General features: G+C 50.1%; 1 protein-coding gene across 4 annotated transcripts in view; it reads left to right on the top strand.

The window, feature by feature from the left end:
* Positions 1-17423, top strand: part of KCND3 (potassium voltage-gated channel subfamily D member 3) — a 196303-nt gene extending 178880 nt beyond the window's left edge. The window contains exons 3-9 of one of the 4 annotated variants that reach the window (XM_038562369.1): positions 6300-6462; positions 12426-12527; positions 12879-12968; positions 14490-14546; positions 15694-15941; positions 16340-16411; positions 16653-17423. In XM_038562369.1, the coding sequence (XP_038418297.1) occupies positions 6300-6462; positions 12426-12527; positions 12879-12968; positions 14490-14546; positions 15694-15941; positions 16340-16411; positions 16653-16854 (934 nt within the window). In that variant the 3' untranslated portion in view covers positions 16855-17423. The remainder of the gene's footprint in view (positions 1-6299; positions 6463-12425; positions 12528-12878; positions 12969-14489; positions 14547-15693; positions 15942-16339; positions 16412-16652) is intronic. The other 3 variants (XM_038562370.1, XM_038562371.1, XM_038562372.1) reach the window with 3 other exon arrangements.
* The last annotated feature ends 7807 nt before the right edge of the window (positions 17424-25230 follow it).

Genomic DNA, 25230 nt, shown 5'->3' on the forward strand with positions numbered 1-25230 from the left:
CCCCCGTGGTCTAGGCCCTGGATTTGTTTAATAAACATCAGTAAGATTCTTCCTTATGTGCCAGAATTGAGCATGTTCCAAATAGGACCTCACTAATCCCTCACAACAACCCAGTGAAGTGTAGGTACTGATATTTTATCAGTCCCAGGAACCGTGGTAAAGAAGTTCAGTGATGTGCTCAAAGTCACCCAGCTAACAGGTGACAGAACCAGGATTTACTGTGGGTCCACACTTTTAACGGCCACTCGGGACCACTGCCGCTGCAGCAGCAGAGCTGGAGAAGTGGATAGGCTCCGGCTGGCTCCCAGAGCCCTTCCCCAAGGTATCCTCGCCCCATCCACCCGCTCCCCCCCCCCCCAAAGGAGCCCAATGTGAAGGAGAGAACAGGACAATGGGGAAAGACCGCCCTGGGCTTGATTCCAACCAGTTCTGCCCCTTAGTCCTTGAGGACCTTGGACACTTCACTGTCTCCTCTGGACATGGGCTCCACATCCCTCAGGAGCATTGACTAATGGGGTTGCTGTGAGACCCACAGGTACAGAGAAAGTTCCCAGCACAGGCTCCAGTGCATTATCCCATCCATCCTTCCATTCCCCATCCCTCTGCATCAGGCCGATGTTCCCCATCCTTTGATTGTGTCTTCTATGAGAGGATTTCCAGGCAATTCACCATCCCAACTTCCCTTCTCTGGACATGATCCCGTTCATCAATGTCCTCCTGAATGTATAGTGCCCAGAACTGCACACAGCAACCTAGAAGCGATGTGTCCCAAGGGGCAAGTACAAACACCTACTCCCTCTTTCTGGACACTGTTCTCCCATCAATCCTGGCCTACGGTGGCGTTAGCTTTTTAGCAGCTGCATTACGCCAGTGGCTGCGTTGAAGGTAAATTTCCCTGGTGATTTTTAACACGGATGACTTTTAAGCTGTTTTTTTCCCATCAACTATACAAGTCGTTGGTTATTTGAATCAAAGTGCTGGTGTTGTCATTCATCTTTGTTAAAATTAATCTGGCTGGTTTCACCTGTGATTACATGTTAAAATCCCTTTGACTCCGAAAGACCTCAATTCATAGTCATGCTGTCATTTGGAAATTTGAAGAGCTTGCTTAAAAATAATCAGCCGCAGACAGAGAAAGGCAGACACTGCGTGATTTCACTGACATGTGGAATCTAAAAAACAAAATAAATGAGCAAACAAAACACAACAGAAACAGACTCGTAAATAAAGGAAACTAACTGTTGATTACCAGAATATCCAACAGATGAAGTAGGTGGGATAGATGAAGGGGATTAAGATGCATAAACTTCCAGTTATGAAATAAATAAGTCACAGGGATGTAACGTTCAGCATAGAGAATGGTCAGTATCATAAGAACTTTGTCCGGTGTCAGATGTAACCACACTTATCATGGGGGTCGTTGTGTAATGTCCAAAACTACTGAATCTCTATGATGCATGCCTGAAACTATAGGATATTGTGTGTCAGCTGTACTTCAGTGAAGGAACTTAATTTTAAAATAAAATCATCAGCAGTCCCCTGATCAACACCATCATGGTCGTCATTATTACCATGGGATCCGAGTAGAAGAAGGTTTAAACAAAAGCAATAATTTGTTGGTGTGCTGAGTCAAAAAGAAGGACCTATTGGCTAAGGTGAAGGTGAAGCCAGTCCTCGGAATTAGTGCAGGAATTTGGACTCCCTCAGACTCCCTTCCCCTTTTCTCACCTTTTCTTTTTTTTAAAGATCTTATTTATTTATTCATGAGAGACCCAGAGAGAGAGGCAGAGACACAGGCAGAGGGAGAAGCAGGCTCCCTGCGGGGAGCCCAATGTGGGGCTCGATCCCGGACCCTGGGCCAAAGGCAGACGCTCACCCCTGAGCCCCCGGGCACCTCTCACCTCTTTCAACATGTCAGCCTGCTCCTTCTCTGACTACAGCCTGGCTTCTTCCTGCGGCAGGACACTTGGCTGCCAACAGCTCCAGAGATTTACTCGTCACAGTGTCAACCCTCTTAGAAGAGACTGGTCTCGTCTCAAAGGTGAGACTCCAGGGAAGGGAAGAAGTTGCCCGGTATCAGTAGCCAGAGGGAGAAATGCAAATCAAAGCCACAGTGAGATGCCACTTCACACCCACTAGGATGGCTAGAATGAAAAGACAAATAGTAACAAGTGTCGGTGAACATATGGAGAAAGTGGAGCCCTTAATTTAGTGCTGGTGGGAACGTAAAGTGGTGCAGCCGCTTTAGAAAACAGTTTGACAGTCCCCCACACTGTTAGACATGCAGCTACCACATGACTCCTAGAGAAGTGAAAACACACTTCCGCACAAAAACCTGTACACAAATCTTCAGGGCAGCACTGATTCATAACAGCTCCAGAGCAGAAACAACCCAAATGTTCCTCAACTGATGAGGGCAGAAGCAAAATGCAGGACGTCCATACGATGGGATATCGTCCAGTGATGAGAATGGCTGGACTAGTGACCCTGCCAAGACGGGGATGAACCTTGCAGCCACAGCACAGCAGGCCAAGTGAAGGAAGCAGACACAGAAGGCCACGTATTCTACAATTCCATCCATGCGGAACGTCCAAGAGAAGGAAATCTACCCAGAGAGCAGTTTGGTAGTGGCTTGGGGCTGAGGGGCGGGGGTGGGATGATCCCCCACTGCTACCGGATATGACGGGGGTTTTGGAGGGAAGAGGTGATAAAAATGGTCTAAAATTAGACTGTCATGATGGCAGCACAACTCCGTAAATACACTAAAAAAGTACTGAGTGGAAGGCACCTGGGGGGGCTCCGTCAGTTACGTGCCTGCCTTTGGCTCAGGTCGTGATCCCCGGGCCCTGCGCTCAAGGCCCCGTGTCAGGCCCCCTGCTCAGCATGGAGCCTGATTCTCCCTCTCCCTCTGCCCCAACCTCCTCACTCGTGTCCTCTCCCTCTCAAATAAATAAGTAAAATCTTTTAACAAAATACTGAATTGTAGGATTTAAATGGGTGAATTATATGATATATAAGTTATATGTCAGTAAAGCTGTTAACAGATGAACCCAGGAGAGGAGATCACTGACCTCGTGTAAGTCAGATGCCTCGTTCTGAAACCTGGGAACTGTGCCCGGTGGGAGCAGGGGTATAGGAGCGCGTTTGCAGGGAAACAGCAGCTCCTCTGGGAACCAGCTCCTCTGGACGGAGGTTATGTCCTAGTGGGGTGGGGGGCACAGTTCCTAGACCGGAACCTGGAGTGGGCAAAACAAGAGGTGCCCACCGTGCTGGCTATTTATAGAGAATTTACATTTACCAGAGACAACACTTGGTGCCTCTTCTGAATCCTCTCCTGAATGATTATAACAACCCTGTGGGTTAGGTATATAAAACCCATGTTATGTTGGTAGAGGCTCCCCTTAAATAACTTTCCCAAGGTCGTTTAACCAGTAAGTAATGTGGGGCCAGGGATCAAACTGGGCCCGGGCTCAGTCTCCTCTCAATCATTAGGCCATGCTGCCTCCCTCTGGCTTCATGTAAGTTCTTGACAAATTCTGGAACACACGCTGGAGACCGAGCTTGCAATCCATTCCTTATTTCCCCTCTCACCAAAAGGAGACCCTTTCCACACAGAAGCCAGGAGCTTCCTTCGCGGGCACGGGGCTGCCCAGGTCATCTTTAGGAGATGACGGGAGACCGGTGTCTTGTTCTTCCCCTACTGACGGCGCTGTCGTCCATACCCATCCCTCCTCCCCGTCGGGGCTTTGAGGACCTGGGGCAGGAACACAGCTTGCGAACATCACCATGCAGCCGTCTCCCAAACCACCAGCCAGCGAACCCTCTAAAACAAAAAATAAGGTGACTGGCTGGTGAGCAACATGGCTTATTTTCCAAGTGTTCGCAAGCTGTCCACTTAATGTCTGCTCTCAAATTCTGCCAGCAGTGTGATGGTAGAGCTGATGGTCTGTGGCTTCTTAGATTTCTTCTCCCTCGTCTTCAAAAATATCAATGCAGCATTTCGGCCTCCAGTGTCTCAGTATTTCTGTGCCATGTCCCGACTTCTCAACCAGGCAGTGCTCAGGAGCTGAGCTGTCCTGCTTGCTCTCTGTCATATGTCACCAGGAGCACACGTAGCTCCACTCCTCGCTCTTTTTTCCCAGGGGTAAAGCCACCTTGCCATGTCCGTAGCATTTTTCACCAGCCTCCACCACCCCAACATGTAGCCTTTTGGACAGCGTGCTTACATACGCCTGCCATACTTCACTTCCTCCGTGGCCATGAGCTCGACGCCCACCTTTCAGTCATATCCTTGAAAGTCCCAGCTACTGTGATTCGCCTCTAGGGACAACCTCCTTTTCTTCATCATTGGGATTAGTTGAATGTGGGACCATCAGCTATGTTTGTAGAGTTTCCCAGCAACAGAGACCACGGTGTCCAGGACGCCTGGGCCAAAAGCAATGGTGCATATTATTTATGGACCTGCACACGTCACAATAGGATAATGGTCTGGGTTACTCATTCTGTCTCCATTTAACAGACAAGGAGGCTGAGGCCCAAAGTCACATTGCCCCAACATCATGCAGTGATTTGATGGTGAGCTGGTTGGGGCTTGACGCCAATTTGCTGGAGTCCAGAAGCCAGGCTCTCCAGAGCACCACTGGAGGCCCCTCCTGAGCAGCACAGCAGAGAGGAGAACCTAACACCAGCAATCCCACAAAGAGCTGCCTCACTCAGGTTTAGTGCCGGTGGCGCAGTAGAGATGGTGTGAGCCGGGCCAGAGGGCCAAGACTGAGGGAGAAGGAAGAGCGTTTGCAAAAGAGGAGCCTATTCACAGGGTGTCCGGAGGCCTCAGTGAGGGAGGTCACTCATCCATTCACCAGACACATGTCAACAGCTGGCATATCATCCACAGGGCCCGTAGGTGCTTAGGAGATGAGGATGGCACCCTCCCCACCCCGGAAAAGATTTGCCCTATCCCCTCCAGCTCTTCTCTGCATCCTCAGGACACCTGGGTCCCCTCAGGACAAGTGACCGTGAGTCTCGCTGTCTCAGTGGCAGCACTTTCTGGTCCTCCTCCACCTGCTTCTGCTCCACACATGGTGTTTCTGGCTTCAGCCAAAGGAGTCATCACAGCTCTTTGCCCAAGAGCTTTAATTTATTAATTTATTAATAATGAAGAGGCTAATATGTAACCGCTGTGGAGAGTCCCTTATGGACTGGAGGAAAGAGGCTCTGGCCTGCCTGCCCGGGACTGAGCACCAGCCGGGGGCACCTACGGGGCGTGAAGTACTTGGGAGCTCTGAAGAGCCAGAGCTGTCCCAGCACTTTTGTGGCTTAAGGGGCCGAGTCAGGGGGTGCTTGGTTGCCCTCTGAGATGGTAAGGTTGGTATAAAACTGACAAAAGCAAGAAGAATGGGTTTTAATCGCAGCCTGTCCCCCAACACGGGCAGTCCACCTGCTGTGTGCCTCTCTTTCTGCGTCTGCACGGTGGGGAGGACACAGCCCACACGGTTCGTGGAGCTCGTGGGAGGTAAGCATGCACAAGTGCTTCTTGCATAGTAAATCCCCATGCGAACAGAGCATGGCCTTTTGGTTGTGTTTGTGGACACAAATGCGATCATGCTGCTCTTCTTCCTAATACTCATCCGTGGCTGCTCATTGCACTCAGCACACAATCCACACTCCGTGTGGTGGCCTCGGCCTCCTCTTATATGATGACCCTCCACCCCCAGCAGCAGGTCTGCAGGTATTCTGAGAGCAGACCATGCTCCCTCCAGCCTCAGGGCCTTCTGTGTCTGTGTTCCCTCTGCCTAGCACACTCTTCCCCAAGCTGTGGCACGACTTTTAGATCTCAGCTGACCTGTCGGCTCCTCAGAGCTCCCTGGTGACACTGCCTCCTCCTGGCACAACCCCTGTATCTCTTCTTTTTTAGACATAATGACAAGTGAACGTTTTGATGTGTTCCCCTTCTTGTTTATGGTCATCCCCTTGTAGGTTGTTGCCTCTGAGAACATGGGGATCTTGTCTGTTTTGTTCACTCTCAGGTCACAGTAGGCACATAATAGGCACTTGAAACAACTGTTGGATGGATGGATGAATGGATGGGTAGATGGGTGGGTGGATGGGTGATTGAGTGGGTGGGTGGGTGGATGGGTGATTGGGTGGAAGGGTGGGTGGATGGGTGGATAGATGAGTGGAGATGGATGGATGGATGGATGGATGGATGGATGGATGGATGAATGAGTGATGGGCAGGGAAGCCTGGCTTGTTTCCCAAGTGACCCCCCTTCTTCCTCTCTCTCTCTCTCTCTCTCTTAGATATGGAGATATGGTGCCCAAGACAATTGCAGGGAAGATTTTTGGCTCCATCTGCTCCCTGAGTGGTGTCTTGGTCATTGCCCTGCCAGTCCCTGTGATCGTGTCCAACTTCAGCCGGATTTACCACCAGAATCAGAGAGCCGATAAACGCAGGGCACAGAAGGTAAGCCTCAGCTGGGAGTCTGGGTGGCAGCACAGACAGGGGCCCGGCCCACTGCTTTATGCCTGTGCCGCTGAGACAGTCAGGTCGCCGGGCCTGGGCTTCCCCGGGCTGATCCCGACACAGATGACCTCTTCCTTTGGAAGGTAAGGCAGCTTCATGTCCCTTCCTACCCACCATGTCCTGCACTCCAGCCCCGAGCCCCGGGCAGCCACCACGTGCAACAAATCCTCAATCATCCATGAGCTGACTGCCTCCCTCCTGGATGTTCTATGCGATTTCCTTGAGCCCCAGCTTCCCCTTTCAAGATCTCAGCCACCGACACTTGGTGTCCTGGACCCTTGGTCTCCCTGCCAGGAACTTCCTGGGGCACAGAGTAGCTCTCCAGTACCCCACGCCAGCCTACACAGAACCTATGGACAAAACAGGAATTGGCTGAGAAGAAAAGCAAGTGCTCTGAAAGGAGGATATTCTGAGGTCGCTGAGTTCCAGGACAAATGGCAGGACAGGCTTCAGCCACCTCAGGGTGGCCAACACTACTTAAGGAGGCAGGGCAGGTGAATGCGCCGGTTCGCCCATGGAGTGAGGACAAATGTCGGCTCAGGTGCTTTTTTTAGGGCCTCTGGCTCATGAAGCTTCTTGGGTGGAGACTTTTACCAGATTCCCATCAGGCAAGGGGAGGACCCATCAGGTTTTCCATTTCTCTTTTGATCTGGGCTGAAACGGGTGCCCCTTCAGCACCAGCTCAGCCTCCAGGGGGTGCAGTAGAGCCTTTCTGGGCACAGTGGATGTTGGCGGAAGCCTCGTTGAAAGAGTCATTTATAAGGGCCTGAGATTCATGTCCTTATTTTGTTCTTTCGTTCATTCAGTCCACAAACATTTCCTGTACCTACAGTGCATCAGGCCCTGTGCGTGCAGCTGCTTGTTCCCCCCGCCCCATGAGCCCTGCTCCCAGTCCCCCAGTTGCAGGGGAAACACCAAGTAGCAGGGCTTCCTTGACGCATCAGAGGGATCCAGAACCTCAGAATATATCTGCATATGCTGTCTGGAACCAAGTCACAGAGTTCATGAAGGTCAGCTCTGAAACATGGGTGATTATATAGAACACTTGATAATACACAGGGTGCAATCACAGAGTGAGCTCAGGTGGTTCCCCATCCACAGGGGCCCACCCTTTGACTCACCTTGACCTGGGATGTTGCCAGCCTGCCTTGGGCTGATCTGCTGGCTCTGTTCTGTCCTCTCCATCCCCTTCCACATCTGTTTCCTACCTCTTCACCCAAACTGCAGGCCTCCCCCGGCCCCGCACCCCCTGCTAGCCATCCCAGAAATAGGACTCTTACCTTGCTCCCTGTTCAGGCCAGCAGGCAGGTACAAACACTATCTAACCTCACTATACCACCTCAAGGAAGGGCCAGGGGGAGCCTGGGATCTGCATCCCCAATCAAGGATCATGAGGGCCGGGGGTCCTAGAGCAACCCCACCCCCACCTCCCAGGGGTGGGCCTGGTGCAGGTGTCTGGGTCCAGTGGGTGAGGGCCAGCGGGATCCCAGCTCACAGGCTAGCCCACTGCTGTGCCCAGGCCGGCCAGGCGCTAAATAGCTCCTGCAAGCCACTTTCCCCTCAGTGCCCACACCCTTACCTGCCTTCCTAGAGCATCCCAGCCCCTGCTGTTCATCCCCCGGAGAGGTGGGGAGAGTGGTCATCTCCAACAGGACATTCCAAAGCTCACCCTGTGTGACTACATGCGGAAGGATCAGCCCCGCTGTACCCCTCCTGTGGCTGTCAAGGATGCCGCTCCCTCCTGGCTCCCTCCCGACCACCTTCCCTCTCCCTTTGAAATCAGAGTAAATGTTCAGTGTTTGCACCTCCCTGGATACATTTCTCCTCAAGGTTGCTGGCTCTGTCTCTTTCACCTTGGGCTTCTTACAAGAGGAAAAAAAAAAAAAGAAAAGAAAAGAAAACAAGAATCCTGCCTTGCTTCCCACACTGAGTGTCACTGAGAATCAAGGAAGGCAGGTATAGGGGACTCAGTGGTGGAGACGAGACAGGACAGGCAGGAGGTCAGTGAAGCTGAGAGCTCTCAGCCCAGACCACATGCTCAGATAAGCTCCCTGCCTCAACTGTGAAGCAAATGCTTAAAAAGTTGTCATCCTTTCCCGTCATGACTCGCTTCCTTGAGGGTGTTATTAAAACACACTCCATGGCCACTTGCTTGGGAAACTTGGTTCTCAAAGCCAAGTGAACTGAAGATCAAGTAAGGAGGTCTAGGGAGCCTGGTGGCCCAGTCCATTAAGTGTCTGCTTTCACTCAGGTCATGTTCCCGGGGCCCTGGGGTCGAGCCCCACACTGGGCTCCCTGCTCATGGAGGAGCCTGCCGCTCCCCTGCTTGTGCTGTCAAATAAATAAATAAAATCTTAAAAAAAAAAAAGTGAGGAGGCCTGGCAGTAGACAAAAAGGGGAACATTTGAGTGGGTGGCTTTTTTAGTGATTTTTATCGAGCTAAGCATCGATTCACATGGAAGTTCTAAGATCATCACCGGCAGTATGTGGATGTTGATACGATCCACGAATCTGTTCAGACTTTCCCAGTTTCCTTGTACTTGCATGTGTGAGTGTGTGTGAGTCTGATACAGCTTTATCACCCATGCCGGTTCACGCATCCATCACCTTGGCCAAAGGGCTGAACTGTGCAGCACCATGAAGATCCCTCCTCCTACCTCTACCCCATCCCGAACCCCTGGCAACCACTTTTCTATCCTCTGTTTACATAATGTTTTCATTTCAAAAATGTAACATAAATGGTTTCATATGTTAGGTAACCTTTGGAGACTGGTTGGTTTTTTGCCTTTTTTTTAATTTTTTTTATTTCACGTAATTCTTGGAGATGCAACCAGGTTGTGTGTGCCAATAGTCCATTCCTTTTCCTTGCTGGACATGGATGTATCACACGCCACGGGGCTATACGAACTACTTTTTTTGGTTATTATAAGTAAAGCTGCTGTGAATATTCATAAATAGGCTCTTGTGTGAACATGACTCTTAATTTCTCTGGAACAAACGCCCAAGAGTGCAATCATCCATGTTCTCCTGTGGCTTTTCCACATCTCCCTCTTTTTCCTTCTTCTGCGTCTCCCAGGACAGGGGAGGCCAAAGCTCACAGCCCAGACTGCCGGGAACTGTAGCCAGAGCAGCAGCATCCTCCTTCCAGACTTCTCCTCCAACCCTGGAATCGCCATCCTGGCTAAAGTTGCAACTGCCTGGGCCTCGCTCATCCAGTTTAGAAACTTGCCTGACAGGCGCTGACATTAAGGGAAGGGGGAGAGGGCCTTAAGGAGGCAGCATTTGGCCTGAAGATAGGGAGAGCTGAGCAGAAACCCGTCCAGGCCACTGCCTTGCCCTGGAGAAGCTACTTCCTCTCGTATCTTCCATTTTCTTGTCTTGAGAAGCACCTAGGTGGTGGCCACATTCTCTTTTAACCTCTCACATCATGCTTATGGCCAGTGGGAGAGGGAGAAGCCGAGCAGCCCACACGGGGATGAGCCCACGACCAGGGCCATATTAATGGATTTCTGAGCAGCAGTGAAGGCTCATCCTCCTTCCTGGCTCCTCACCAGCCTGTCATAGCACCTGCTCCGTGCACAGCTGTGTGTCAGACTCCGAAGATAAAAAGACATGTCAGCCAGACTCTGGCTCTCAGGAGCTCAAAGCCAAACAAGAAATCCTCAGCAAACTTCATGTGCTGGGTATGGTCCTGTAAAAACAATAGCAAAGCTCTCTACCCTGTGTGGGCAATGATTAAACAGCGTTGTGCATTTGATGTGACACTCTGTTGCTGTAATAGAGCCCAGGGTGAGATAAGATTAAAATAAGTGCCACAAAGGAGAACAGAAGAATCTTTCATCTCCAGAAAGCAATGAAGACAGACCCCAGATATGAGAGAGGTCTGGCTCTAAGTGGCGCAATCAAATTATATAAGGCTGTAATGAGCTTGAACAATTGGATTTCCATACGTGGCTCTCAACGCCGGTCCTCAGCCGAGGCAGTAACAGTCCTGTCCCTGAATGAGGAGCCATGAGCCTGAAGGCAGACGTGTGGCGGGCGGAGGGGGTCGCTGTCCCGGGCCAGATGGAGGTTCCAGGCAGAGGGAGGGGAGGACGGACAGGGCTGGTCCACGGTCTTTCCCTGCTGGATGCTCGCTCCGTTCTCAGCAGCCAGAGAAGGCTCGTCCTCGGGTCTACAGGCAGACGGAGCTGCCGACCCCACGCCCCGGCCTCCTGCGGGTATTCGGAGGCCAGGAAAGGCAGTGGCGCTGTCCCGGCGGGGACCCTCCGTGCCTGGATCTGACTCCCCGGCCCCCTTTCAGCACCCAAACCAGCCCAGCAGGCCGCTTGGAAGGGCCCTTTCCATGCCGGGGACAAGCAGGCAAGAGATGGGAACCGCCACACTTTGCCAAGGACTCTCGTCCTGCTCATGGTCCGTGCCGAAGTCACGGGGACCTTCACGGACACAGCAGGAGGGACTCTGTGCCCCAGGATGGGTGGGCTCTTCTGCTCCCAGCGGCGAGGACCTCAGGCTGCCTCTGGGTCTGCAGGACTCCAGATTCTGGCAGCATTTTTCTTTTAACCAGCAGAAACCCTCTGCCCATCCATCCCCGTCTCCTGCACAGACCCTTCCCTCCTGGACCTCCCTCGGTGGTTGTGCTGCCGTCACCGTGACACCCACCCTGGCTGTTAGGCGGAGGAGAGCGGCCAGCACACTGTGTGCGGCCTCCCCTGCCTCTGCAAGCAAGACACTGCCCCGGCCCCGAGCTACCGTGTGGCCTTGCAGGGCGTCAGCTCAGGGCTTCCCAGGCTGGAGCCGGGAGGGCTCTCAGTCGTCCTTGTGAAAGCTGGAGGGGTATATGAGAATGCGTCCCACACTCCCCCCGCAACACACACACCTCCCCACCACCACCGTGTCACACATGCGTGTACCTGCTCTCATTCCATAGACACGCGTGATGAGCACATACATGCATTGGTCCATCCATGCTGGAATCCACTCCCCAAAGCAGACATGCAGTTGTAAATACATTTATTGATTTAAAAATTACAAGGCATTGGGGATACTTCCATGAACAAAGCTGAAACTCCCCCCATCAAGGAGTTTATGTGCTAGGGCACAGTGGCAAGGTGCCTGAAACCATTTACTCCCTTAGTGATAAGTATCAAGGGAAAAATGGAAAGAAGGGAAGAATTTAAGAAGTGTGGGATGCTTGGGGGGCTCAGGGGTTGGGCATCTGCCTTCAACTCATGTCGTGATCCCGGGTCCTGGGTTCAAGTTCCACATCGGGCTCCCTGCTCAGTGGGGAGTCTGCATCTCCCTCTGCAGCTCCCCATGCTTGTGCTTGCTGTCTTACGCGCTCTCTCTCTCTCTCTCTGTCAAATAAATCTTCTTTCTAAAAAAAGAATTTAAGAATATTGAAGGGCACAGATGCACATCCTTGCTTTTCTAATTAACTGATGTATGGGCGCCTGCTGGATACAGGACTGCACTGGGCCCTGGGGAGTGTCGGGAGAGCTATGAACACATTTTCCTTTCTAGAGCTGGCGGTTTGGTTAGAGACAAGAAATTCCCTAGTGCAATAGTGAATAGGTAAAGGTCATGAAGCTTTGGGAGGAAAGAGGGCTTTAATGCGTGGTATTTCTGCTGCTGGGATGGCACCGAGGCTGGAGACATGAGTGGAAACCCCTGGGAACTCTGAGCAGGGCCAGGCTGCACCAGGTGGGTCCACAGAGGCCCAGACCCAGTCCCAGGGTCCGTAAACAGAGGCCCGTGGGGCTGGGAAGGAGCCTCCTTGTCCCCTTCACAGGCATCACCTGGGAATGTTGCTGCTCCGGGACTGCCTGCTGTCACCACTGGCTTTGCCAGACTTGCGTCTGGTCCCTCAGCCTCGCTCATGCTCTTTTCTCTGCCGATCACAGAAGGCCCGCCTTGCCAGGATCCGCGTGGCCAAGACAGGCAGCTCCAATGCCTATCTGCACAGCAAGCGCAACGGACTCCTCACGGAGGCACTGGAGCTGATGGTAGGCACCTGAGGGCCTGGCAGTGGGAATGGAGGGGGATAGGCTGCTCTCCTCTTTCTGGGGGCACCACCACCTCAGATGCCCAGTGTGAACCCAAAGAAAGACACGTGTCCAGACCTTCTCTGGGGGGCAGCCCTCCACGACCCTCCCATTGGATTGTCACCATCACACCTGACCCCACTGAAGACCCAGGGCTCCCAGCCCAAAAGCTGGTGTGTTCTCCAGTGACCCTAAAACTGGGCTCACCATGAGTCCTCTGGTGCTCTCCTGCCTCCTGTGGAGAAGTGAAGGACATGGGGGAAGACAGGAAGAGCCACCAGCACTATCCCCAGCCTCTTCCTTTCCTACTAGGGCACCCCAGAGGAGGAGCACATGGGCAAGACCACTTCGCTCATTGAGAGCCAGCACCACCATCTGCTACACTGCCTGGAGAAAACCACTGTGAGTCCCAACCACTGCACCCCTTCTCACCCCTGACCCCCGCCTCCTCTCTGAGGGCCAGAGCCCACAGAGTGAGGACTCTGCACTCACATCCTCACCCTGGGCCCAGGCTGCAGAAGTCATTGTCTCCATCTCCAATACAAAAAGTAGGAAGGAGGTCTCAATCAGGTCTCGGGAGGAAGGCCCCACAGATGAGGTCACAGTCACCAGGGGAGGAGGCCAACACAGGAGATGGTGCCCCCTCCACAGGCCCTCGAGCCCATTTCGTAGTCACTACTGCAAGCTGAGGGCTCTGCCTCTCAGTTCTTCAGTCCAGTTGAGCCTTACTCCTCAAAACTTGGGCTGGACTTATCCTAGATTGCCGCAGAGCTTCTGGTCCTCTCTCTGGGGCTAGGCCAAGGCAACTTGTGGGTCCCTTTTGCTCCCTACATCACTCCTTAGACAGAAGGCAGTGAGTGAAGGAGGGGGTGCCTGTATTTCTATAACCAGGGATCTGATCAACTCCAGTCTCTCTCACTCACCCTAGGGCCCAAGGGAGCCCAGATTCTGCAAGATATATTATTAAGATCGAGCCATGGTTTAGGATGCTGTAGCTGGAATGTGGCATGTTGCCTGTGCCCCCACAAAGAGACAGAAAGGAAGGGCAGTGGGGCCAACTCTGGACCCTTGGCAAAAAAGCTTGAGAGATAGTAGGGAAGAGGAGAGAGACATCAGGTGGACAACCCAAGAGAGACAAAGTGCAGTTCCTTGTTCCTTTCTAGGCCTGCCCTCCCCAAAGAGCCCACAGTCAAGGCTCAGCACCCATTCTACTGAATGTCCCATATTTTGGGACAGGGGGGGATAGATGGCAGATGATTCTTTATATGAGCCAAATGTGGACACTATATGGCGGTTGGACCCAAAGAGGGCTTCCAAAATGGGAAGGTACTCAAAACCCTCGTTGCCAAGATTTGTCAAATCTGTCTCACTGTCAAGAACTGTACATGTGCATCTAGAACTTCTCTCCAAGACCCAGAGCTTGCCAACGGGATAGGCCTGGACCCAACTGCCCTTCCCAACTTGCATGTGCTGGGTGCAATGTGTCAACTGAAAGGATCTGGGTAAAAATGTGTGGATTTGAAGGTCTGGAACATTGGCCTTGAAGAGCTGAGATGTTGGGGATGGAGGGATGGAATGCTGGCACTGACAGGGAGGAATGCTGAACTGAGGGAGTGAATGTTGGACCGTGGGGCCAGGGAGCTGGGATTCAAGAGATGGAATGCCGGGTTTCAGGGAAGGGTTGATGGCAGAGAAGGAGAATGTTGGGATGGAAGGAGTGAATGTGGGGTCTCAACAGGGTCCTGTTGGAGCAAGGGGTGGAATGTCGGGACAAAGGAGGGAGAATGCGGAGAGCAAGGGGTAGAATGTGGGACTCTAGGTGGAATGCTGGGCTGGGGGGACTGAATGTCAGAATGGAGCTTGGGAATGCTGGAATGTACAATCAATGGTGTTTTTATCTTCTGTTGGCATGTTGTCCTGTAGGGGTTGTCCTATCTTGTGGATGATCCCCTGTTATCTGTACGAACCTCCACCATCAAGGTATAACTTTTTAAAAATTCAATTGATGTTTTCCTCTCTGATTCTCCTGAGTCTGTGGATTCTCCTCTTTTCACCCCCGGGTCTGGTTCTCTGCATGTGCTGTCAGTTCTTCTGGGGCTTTTCCTACCTCTCCTGCTGCACCCAGTAGCAGCTCAGGCTTTGGGGGCTCTGTGCTAAACTACCCAACTGCTTCTCCCAAGGGCTTGGAGAGGGCGGCGGAACAAGGTGCCCACCTTGGTGCCCCGTGAGTGTCCATGTGCCACTTCCTCAGGCCCCGCGGGGACGCCTGGTACTGGCTGCCAGGGCTGGTCGGTCTCTCTCTCTCTCTCTCTCTCTCCCTCCCCCCTCTATTTTCATGCTACTTCTCTCTGGACTTTCTTTTCACACTGGTGGCCTCAGCCAGACCATTAATGCCATAGGTTTTTAGTCACCTTGACCAAACAGCCATCTTTCCATTATTCTGGGTTCAGTACCAGGAGACCTCCGCATTCCTTCCTATGTGTACATCTGACTCGGGGACTCCTGTGCCTCTGGATATATTAAGGATCCATATCCTGTGGTCAGGTGGGAGAAAACAAACCTCAATGATCATAACCCTACAGTCTGACCCCAGCCTTCAAGCGCAGGGCTCTTTCACTTCTGTGAATAATCCAGTGCCTTTCAAAGCTTATATTTCACACTTCCCCAAGATTCATAAGGATCTCACCCCTTAAGTCCAACGTAGCACTGAAGACATAGAGTACCCTCGCCCCCAAGTCAGCCCCTCCTTACGCTGCCACCTCCCACCTCCGGGAGATCCTGTGCAAAGTCAGTCGAGTGGGCTTCTAGTTCTGAGGAAGCAGCCCTTAAATGCCTCCAGGCCCTCTGTATCAGCTCAAAGCCACAGCAGGAGCATATATCCCATCAGGATTTAATGGCTACAGTCCCCACCATTCAACCCGATGGCCAGGGCTGCCGATAGGAATCTTTTTCTTTCCGCATTTGATGCCTGTGGGACATCGCCCCTCCCGTATGCTTATCTGTGCTCCAGGCAGCTGGGTGTCCTCCTCCCAAGGCCCAGACAGACAGGCAGCCACACAGAGCACGGGGGCTCATCCCCCTCCTTGCCATACCCTTTTCCTACCCCTTCTCCTTCTGCTTCCCACAGAACCACGAGTTCATAGATGAGCAGATGTTTGAGCAGAACTGCATGGAGAGCTCGATGCAGAACTACCCATCCACAAGAAGTCCTTCGCTGTCCAGTCACCCGGGCCTCACGACCACCTGCTGCTCCCGTCGTAGCAAGAAGACCACACACCTGCCCAACTCCAACCTGCCAGCCACTCGCCTGCGCAGCATGCAAGAGCTCAGCACCATCCACATCCAGGGCAGTGAGCAGCCCTCCCTCACGACCAGGTGGGTGGCTTCTATCCCCATCGTTCCCCAAGGCTTGAGTCGTGCCAGTCCCAGAAGGGAACAGCCTCAGCCTTGGGAGAACTGCTAGCCCTCCCTCCCCACTCATGTGAGGCATGAGCCTCCTCCACCTTCCTTCCCATCCTTGCAAGTTAACCCAGAGGCCCTTCTTATGCTTGGGAGGATGCTGAAGCGGGTTTAGGCCCAAGGTAGGGTTAGAGACCAGAAACAGTAACTGGAAAAAAAAGAAAAAAAAATGAAACAAAGAAAACCTGTCCCGGTGCATAGAATGGATGTTTTCTCAGGGAAACAGTTTTCACAGTTGTGTTAGACATGACTTATCCCAGGCTGATCTTGGACCACAGACTGACCTTTTTCCTCCTTTCTCCACTTATACTTAGGCCACTTCCCACGACCTCCAATGAGTCGCAAGGAATTCAGGGAAAACAAAAGTCAAATGCCACAAATGATAGGTAAACAGTCTATGAGCAAGGTAAAAACGGATACTCTGAATTCCAAAGCTCCGTGTAACTTGCCTTTGCAATTGTTAGAATTACTAATTAGAAGGGAGAGCTCCGGGATGACTAGCAAAAGCAGAGCCAGAGGGCCGCAGGAGCTCGCCCTGGTTGCCATGAGCTAGACCTGCGGAGGTCGAGGGTGCGCTGGGACAATGGCAGGAAGAACCGTCACCAACTCACTCTTTTTTTATCCCAGTCGCTCCAGCCTTAATTTGAAAGCAGACGACGGACTGAGACCAAACTGCAAAACATCCCAGATCACTACAGCCATCATCAGCATCCCCACCCCCCCAGCTCTAACCCCAGAGGGGGAAAGTCGGCCAGCCCCCGCCAGCCCCGGCCCCAACACGAACATTCCTTCCATAGCCAGCAATGTTGTCAAGGTCTCTGCCTTGTAAACCATTGGACAGAGGGCCAGTGCAGGGAGTGAGGGTGAAGGGGGCTGGCCTGCAGGTGGGCAGCCACCGGCACCACTCCCCCACCTTCCCCACTCTCTCTGCCTGCCCTGTCACACCCCTAGCACTGACAACTTGTGCCTGGAAGGAAAAAGGAGGTGGCAAAGGGGCACCTGAGGTTCACCGCTGCTGGCGGGGACATGGACAACGGCCGGGCCCTGTGATCCTGCACCTCGCTGGGGCCAGAGGAAGGGAGGGTAGTAAGGGACGGGGTGGCAGTGGGTGATATGGAGGCAGCGTGCCAGGGCAGGGCCTGGAAGGGGGAGTTGCCTCAGACCCAAGAACAGCTGTTTTTGGAGACCCTGGTGAGGAAAATACAAGATCAAGGGCAGCACAGGGGCCGAGTTGTCACATGCAAAACAGGAAGAAAATATAACACTGTGTATTTAAGCACCTTTTTCAAGGCTCTTAATGGATAATATTTATTCATGGGAAAAGGTGGAAAACAAAACACCAACGGATTTTTGTGAAATATTTTTCTCCATGGACCCAATACCTTTGAACCAAAACAATGCATTTTGTGAAGGTTTTTTTTTTCTCCTTTTATAGAAGAAGCTTTTAAGCTAAGAAGTCAGTTATTGCTGAGTTCTCTCTCCATCCCCCAGGTGGGTGAGGTCACGTGAGCCTGGGCCCCCACTGCCCAGCTGACCTGCACAGAGCTGCCATCTGACCACATGGCAACACTTCCCTCCATCTGTCCTTTGTCTCTGTACCTCTCTGCTTCGCCCCCTGGCTGTTTTTCTCTGTGTCCTGCCATCCGTCTTCACATGGACCCCAGTGATCCTGAGACAAGTTAGTAGAGCCTCCTCCAGTTCCAGGCACCTGCAGGCTCGTGCCTGGGTGTTATATCTGTGTGAACACAGCTGTGGAGAGGAAAGAATAAAGTTTAGGGATGAGGGAAGTCCACTATGCCGAGCAGAGCGCTTCCCTTGTGGTTGGAACCAGTGGTGTTTGCAGTTTCCGTTTCTGGGGGGGAAAGGGAAGGACTAGATTTTTCACACTGGGATCTTGACACGGGAGAGGGGCCAATCCCTAGGAGGCACGGTTGGGTCTGTGTGTGCCAGTGAGGAGAGAGCGGAAGGACCGGGCTCATGGCTGCAGTTGGCCCTGGAGCACCTTGCTATGTACCCTTCTTTCGGGACTCACCACAAAACCCACCCAGAACTCTGCCAAGAGGCCCCATAAGCAGCTTCCTGCAGAAAGGGTAAGCTTCTGGCTCACCTTGCGACAGAGGTAACGCCCATCCAGAGGCTGCAGAAGATTCGGCTTGTGTGCTTCGTGAAGGACGCTCCACAGCGTGAAAGCAAGTAAGCCATTCTAGATGATTCTTACCTGATCTGAAAAGTGTTTGAGGTCTGAAGAGTCTTCAGGCCCAGTGCCCTGAAGGTTCCTGGAGTGGAGAATGAAGCCTGATCACCTCCATGCAAGGGAGGGAGTGGAATGTTCCTTCTGGAGAAGCTCGGAGGCCTGAGGCTAGTGAGGAGCCCTTCCCACGCTCCGTGGCTGTCCGCCCAGCTTGGGCTCCGGGGCACGCAAGCCCCTTACCCGGAGGCCGGCAGTCTCACCGCAGGCGCCAACCGCCACCCACACGACTGCCTGGACGCGTCTCCCTAGTCAGGAGCCTGCGAATACCTTCGGTGGGCTTCCCTGTGAGCCCGGCCGTGTCGACCTGTGGACAGGGAAGGTCAGTGGTCCTGCGGGCATCTAACCAGAAGGCGTGCAGGCGGGCAGGTGGGCAGGTGGGCAGACGACTCCGCGCCTTTGCCTCTATCTCGCGCTGTCCTCGCTGAGCACTCACTGCCTCCTTCCTCTGGGTCTGGCCTCAGGGACTCCCCCAACATGAGGATGGGTGGTCTGGTCCGTGAGCAGAGGAATATACGTGTACACAACCACACACACCCTCACACACACACTCACACCACACACACACACTCACACCACACACACACACACTCATACCCTACACACTCACCACACACACACCCTACATACCCTCACACACCCACACCCACTCACACCTACCGACACACTACACCCTCATACCCACTCACACCCCACACACCCACACCCTCACACACCACACACACACCCTCACACTCACTCACACCCTACACAGACACCACACACACATACACTCATACCCACACACCCTCTCACACACACACACACACACACACACACACACACACCAAACAACAATCTAAAAACATACCCGAGAACAGGTACTTAAATCCTTCACTTCGTACACATGCCCCCTTAGGGAAGGCAAAAGACTGGGTGGGGCCCCTGCAGACATGAGGCAAAGGACTAGAAACAGAACATTTCCTTTGAAAGAATGGTAATGGAATGAAGTTAGGAGTCTCAAAGTACCTAAGTTTGCATCATAAAAACTGAGGAAGGTGAGGGGTAAAGAGGGAAATAGGAACGTGGTCACATATACATACAAACTGCGGGTGTTTGAAGACAGACCATCACAGGGTTAGAATAATGACAGCATCCAACCCAGGATCCGTCCAATTGTGCACCAAGGGAACGTATTTATGCTTTCCACAAAAATTAATGAACAGATTTTTAAAATCATGTCCCAAATTTCTCATTTTTTGGCTCTAATGACCCGCTTTGTATTTCTTGAATTTCATTTCTAAATCCCACATTAAGCCAGTTCCTAAGACTTTAGGCTATCCCCTTCACCTCCATCCCCCCAATGTAGCCTTAGCCAAGGATAAGCGGCCCAGCCCACCTCTGGTCCAAGAGATGTCAACCCCGGAAAATGGTTCATCTACGCAACAGAGTACGGAACTTTTGTAAGTCAACAAAAAGGCCTAAGTGTGCTGAATCAGCTTAACAAATCTAACCTGTTGGCCAGTGACCAGGAAGAACCAGGATGTCAGAGTCTTCTAGAGGTAATGGCTTTCTGGGGCAATGACTCTTGAGCTTTCATAGTTTCTGAACCACTTGAGCATAACAGAAGATTCCCAAAAACATTTATCCCATTTGATACCACTCAGCACTAGAGAGCATTTAAAAAATAATCATTATAGGCTACATTCAAATGAATGGAAACTTAGAAAATATACTATGAAGAGTATATCAGAACTAGAAAGGATCAGGGAATATCTAATTGACTTTACAGTGTAGAAAGTTGAGGCCCAGGGAAATCAAGTGAGTTGCTCAAGGTCATGCAGTCATTAATGTCCTCGCTGGGACCTAGCTAGGGACTGTTAGTCTAATGCTTTTTCCACTGCACTGGCTGCCTCTCAGTGCAATGATGCCTCAGAGAAGACCCATCAAAGAATACGGGCTGTAACTGGAGACATAGTCTTAGGTAAATGTCAATAGGACTTGGACACAGCCCCGGGGAACCATTTGACTGTGGTAACACAAACCATCCTTTTGAAACCATCATTCCCTGGGTAGAACTAGCTGTGGACTATCAAGTCTGTCCAAAAAAAAAGGTGAACCAGTGAACAGTTTTCATTCAGCCAAATGGTACCTCTTCCCCATGAAGAGAGAGCTAAAACACTTCCAAGCATACTTCTAGGATCCCTTTGATCCTTGCTACAACCTAGGATGGTAGGGGGTCAAGTGATTAAGTCCTTAATTCACAGGGAAAACAGGTGGCAAGAAGCTCAGTGACTTATCCAAGCTCACATGGCAAGTTAGCAGCAGAAGCATTATTGCAATCCAGGGTTTACACACCTTGTCCTGAGATGTTTCTCCTCCGAGTCACGTTGCACTACTCTGGGGCTGGCCTCTATTTTTAATACTTGGATTTCCAGGGTGGTGATTAGGGGGAGGAAGCATTCCATTCAGAACCACCATGAACCAGGACCTCCAGAAGCAGCCTCTGTACTATTTTGCCTTCATCCCCTATTCTCTTCATGTGTCGAGTTCAGGACAACCTGCACAGAAGCCAGTTTGAAAGACTGGATATTCTCAATGACACTTGAACACATTAACCCACAATCACACAGGAGTTTCAGGTCAGCAAGTAGAAAAGTGAAACTAAGAGAAACAAAGAATTTGAATGGAAATTAAAGTGGACGGTTAATGCCGATCTCCGATTAACAAGTCACTCTGTGGATGTGCTGAGGAGCTTGCAAGTTACAATTTCTGCAGTTCAGGATCATGTCACTTATCAGAATATAGTAGGAAAGGTGTACACTGAAACACGTGCCTAGAGTTTTTCGTCATTTTCTTAACTTTGCAGAGGTAGTGGTTGAACTTGAGCTAAACTTAGATTCTGAGGTTATTGATGAAGTCTGGCGGTCCAGGCTCCCTCTCTACAATCATCAGGTAACTACAAGGCAGAAAGATCCCAATGCTGTTAATCTAAGACAATGTTAGTTTCCCTTCTAAACTAGTTGGCATGGTAACCATGACAAATGGGAACCTGAAAGACTTTCATTCTCCCTGATTTCCTTATGAAATCTCATCATTTGCAAAGCTTTAAAGTGACTGGATGAAGGAAAAGCATTTTTATGACCCATGACCCTTGGAGCCCAAATAGCATCATGAAAAGAAAGTGGCTATCAGAAAAAGAAAGAGTTTTAAAGGGGTTCTTTTTGAGTCTTGTTTTCTATTCAGAATGTTCTATGTTTTTCTCATCAAGTGTGGGAATGACATTTATCTTAGCAGGTTATTTAACTACACTGGATGATGTCACTCTGAACCAGTGTATGACACTGACCCAAGTCCTGGGGGGCTCCTTGGACCAATAGACTATTTTGCAAACCTGGGAGGTGGGAGGGATGGTATATTTTTGATAACCAGACATTCCAATGTAATGTTTTCCTTAGAGGTCACCCCCCTCCGTTAATGTTATCGTGAAAAACATCAAGTGTGTTCTTTTCTATTTTCATATAATAAGTGGGCTTTGCTTACCAACATCTCAATGGCAAAGAAGAAATACTGTAAAAAAAAAAAATACTGCAGGAATATAAACATGTGAAAACTTTCTATGGAAAAAAAAAAAAACTCGAGTTTCCTGTCGTCTTCTTTTGAAAACTGTAGTGCATATGTTAAAACGTATTATCATTTACAGTACCGAGTCGTGTGCCACTGCTGTACCTGATGTATCCGATCTGGATTAAACAGACTACGTGCCACAAACCCACAAGTGATCACGAATGTTTATTTTCCTACCACTTCTGCTATCCACTAGAAAATAAGGGAGATGTCCACAGACAGGCTGTCCTATGGAAGAAAACCCACAGTGCTTCTGCAGGGTGCCTTGGGCTGGCCTCATGGCTCTCCCCCAGCCTGGAGCACTGTTCTCACCGGCTTGTGTGCTTTAGTCAGGGATCTCAGTTGGCAAGTACTGGCTTGCTTTTGTCAACAGCCCTGTTTTGAGCCTCAGCCCTGTGTTGCTGAAAGGAGAGCTACAGTTACGTTATCAGTCCAGGTTCTGCTGAGAATTCCTTTATCTCAACAGGGGTCTTAAACTAAAAAGAAAAAACGGCTGTGTGGAGTACAGCTGGGAGCTCTGGAATTAGATGATGGAGGCTCACATTTAGGTTCCGTTGCTTACTTGCATGACTTCTCATCAGGTATTTTTCTCTCACCTTTGGTGTATTTCCCCTTAAGAATGGGGGTACTGGATTAGGTAGGTGTCTTGACGATTGGCTCTAACCTTAGTAATGCTGATTTAGGTAGCGTAACAGGCATTTTCGTATTCCACCATAATGTGAACAACACACAACCCCAACAACAACGAGAAGCCTTTTAATCTCCCCAAACCACAACCTAATCAATGGAGACCATAATAGAAGGGGAACACCAAGGCTAGCTCAGAGGCCTATGAAATTCAGATGCTCAAATCTTTATCACCCACTAGGTGTCACTAGGGATCCGTAGCTCACAGAATCGAGAGCCCAGGAACTGGAAACCAGGTGTGCACTGAGCAATGCATGTCAAATAGTGTAATTCCTGCTCAATTATCTTTAGTATTTGAGGGTTTAGTATAAACCCTCGTTTTTAAAAGGTATGGCTGCAATACTTAAACTACTTTAGAAAATGTTACTTTATTACCCCCAAATAATTTTCCTAAGTCAGAATTATCCACAGCAGCAGGTTTTTTTTTTCTCTTGTGTGTGTGTGTGTGTGTGTGTAATAACCCATTTATTTTTTCCATATTTTTTTTTTGGAGTTCAATTTCCAAAAATATAGCATATCACCCAGTGCTCATCCCGACAAGTGCCCCCCTCAGTGCCCGTCACCCAGTCACACCAACCCCCCCGCCCACCTCCCTTTCCACTACCCCTTGTTCCTTTCCCAGAGTTAGGAGTCTCTCATGATCTGTCACCCTCACTGATATTTCCCACTCATTTTTTCTTTCTCTTTTATTCCCTTTCACTATATTTTATATTCCCCAAATGAATGAGACCATATAATGTGTGTCCTTCTCCGATTGACTCATTTCACTCAGCATAATACCCTCCAGTTCCACCCACGTTGAAGCAAATGGTGGGTACTTGTCGTTTCTAATGGCTGAGGAATATTCCATTGGATACATAAACCACATCTTCTTTATCCATTCATCTTTCAGTGGACACCAAGGCTCCTTCCACAGTTGGTCTATTGTGGACATTGAGCAGCAGGTTTCCTAAAGATTTCTCTACATGTTAATACTGCTAGCCTGATTTAAGTTACAGCTTAACTTGAATAGTTGTAGTCAGCATATTAGTTAGTACTCTGGAATTCAGACATTAAACCAATTCACACTAGCCTTTATCCAAATCACCTGAATTTATAAAGGCTCTATGTATTCATGAAATGATTATTCTTCTAACTAGTTAGTATTTTCTCTTATTAGTCATGTATTAATTAAATCTTAGAAACTGAAAGGAAGCCTAAAAATCTTCTAGTCTTAACTCCCTCATTTAACTGAGAAAACTGGACCCTAAAAGGTCATATGACAGGTGCAAGATGAAGGAGGCAACAGTCTCCACTAGGACGAATGCTCTTTTGCACTACACCACAAAGCATTCAAAACAAGTGAAATTTACGTAAAACCTGTGGTTTCTAACAGGCTGTGGAGACACGCAGGCACCTTGACTGCCAATTCTAAAGTCTTCCATGTAATCATGCACAAACAGCAGCAGGTTCCTTCCACAGCCACCACTAACACAGCATCCTTTGGGAAGGGAATGGCTGAAATTTTCCAAGTGAATGCTTATGGAAAATGAAGCAATCATTATTTTCCTGTGTTATGAGCATTCTCACCTCCAGCTTATTTTTCTATTAAAAAAAAAAAAGCAAAACAAGACAAACCTCAGAGAATCCGATTAATTTCAAGACTAATGGGCAACCTCATCTCTAATTAAGATGCAACAGTATCCTAATTAAAATCCCCTAGCAATGACAGACTGTGAACTTGGCTGTACTGTGGGGGAAAGGGTAGAAGAAAAGAGGTAAGTTCAGTTAGTTAGCAATGACAGGATCTTATCAAAATGTGTAATTAAAGTCTCTACCTCTTAATGACATGCTGGACCTAATTATGGATTTTCTATTTACAGTGTTAATTTATTCTAACTTGGCAATACATGCACAGCATAGACACATGTAAGCAAAGCCTACCAATGCCCAACCCAGATGACGAATCCAAATTGGGTTCATGGTGGTGGCATGTGTTGGATAGTAAATGACAATGGCTGTGCACGTTTGCTTACAGCCCTGGGAGAATTGTTTGTACTTCTCTACCTAGATAAGTACGCACACAGGAAAGAAGAGCTTTCCTTTTTATTTATTTTAAGATTTTACTTATTTCATGAGACACACAGAGAGAAAGAGAGGCAGAGGGAGAAGCAGGCTCCACGCAGAGGGAGCCCACCGTGGGATGAGATCCCGGGTCTCCAGGATCAGGCCTTGGGCTGAAGGCGACACTAAACCGCTAAGCCACCCAGGCTGCCAAGAGCTTTTCTTTTAAAAAGTAAATACATTTCTATGAGGGGATTCTCTCACTACAAATCCAGTTCACAAAAAGGTTTGGGTACCCAATGCATACTCCTGAAAGGATTGCCACAGAAAAGCAACGAATAATGTGTATAGTTGTCCCCCCTTATCCACAGAGAGTATGTTCTAAGATGCCCCGTGGATGCTGGAAACTGCGGATGGTACCAAACTCTGTATGTACTGTTTCTCTCCTATACATGCACAGTAAGGGAGTAGCAATAATACAACATACTAGAAGTTATGTTAGCTAAATGTGGTCTTTCAAAATCTTATTGTACTGCACTCACCTTTCTTCTTGTGATGATGTGAGCTACTGCTGGTCTGATGGTACATCAAATGGATGGTCTGCTTCTGGACCACAGATGC

The sequence above is a fragment of the Canis lupus genome, chromosome 17, assembly GCF_011100685.1.
Source record: "Canis lupus familiaris isolate Mischka breed German Shepherd chromosome 17, alternate assembly UU_Cfam_GSD_1.0, whole genome shotgun sequence".
Taxonomy (NCBI): domain Eukaryota; kingdom Metazoa; phylum Chordata; class Mammalia; order Carnivora; family Canidae; genus Canis; species Canis lupus.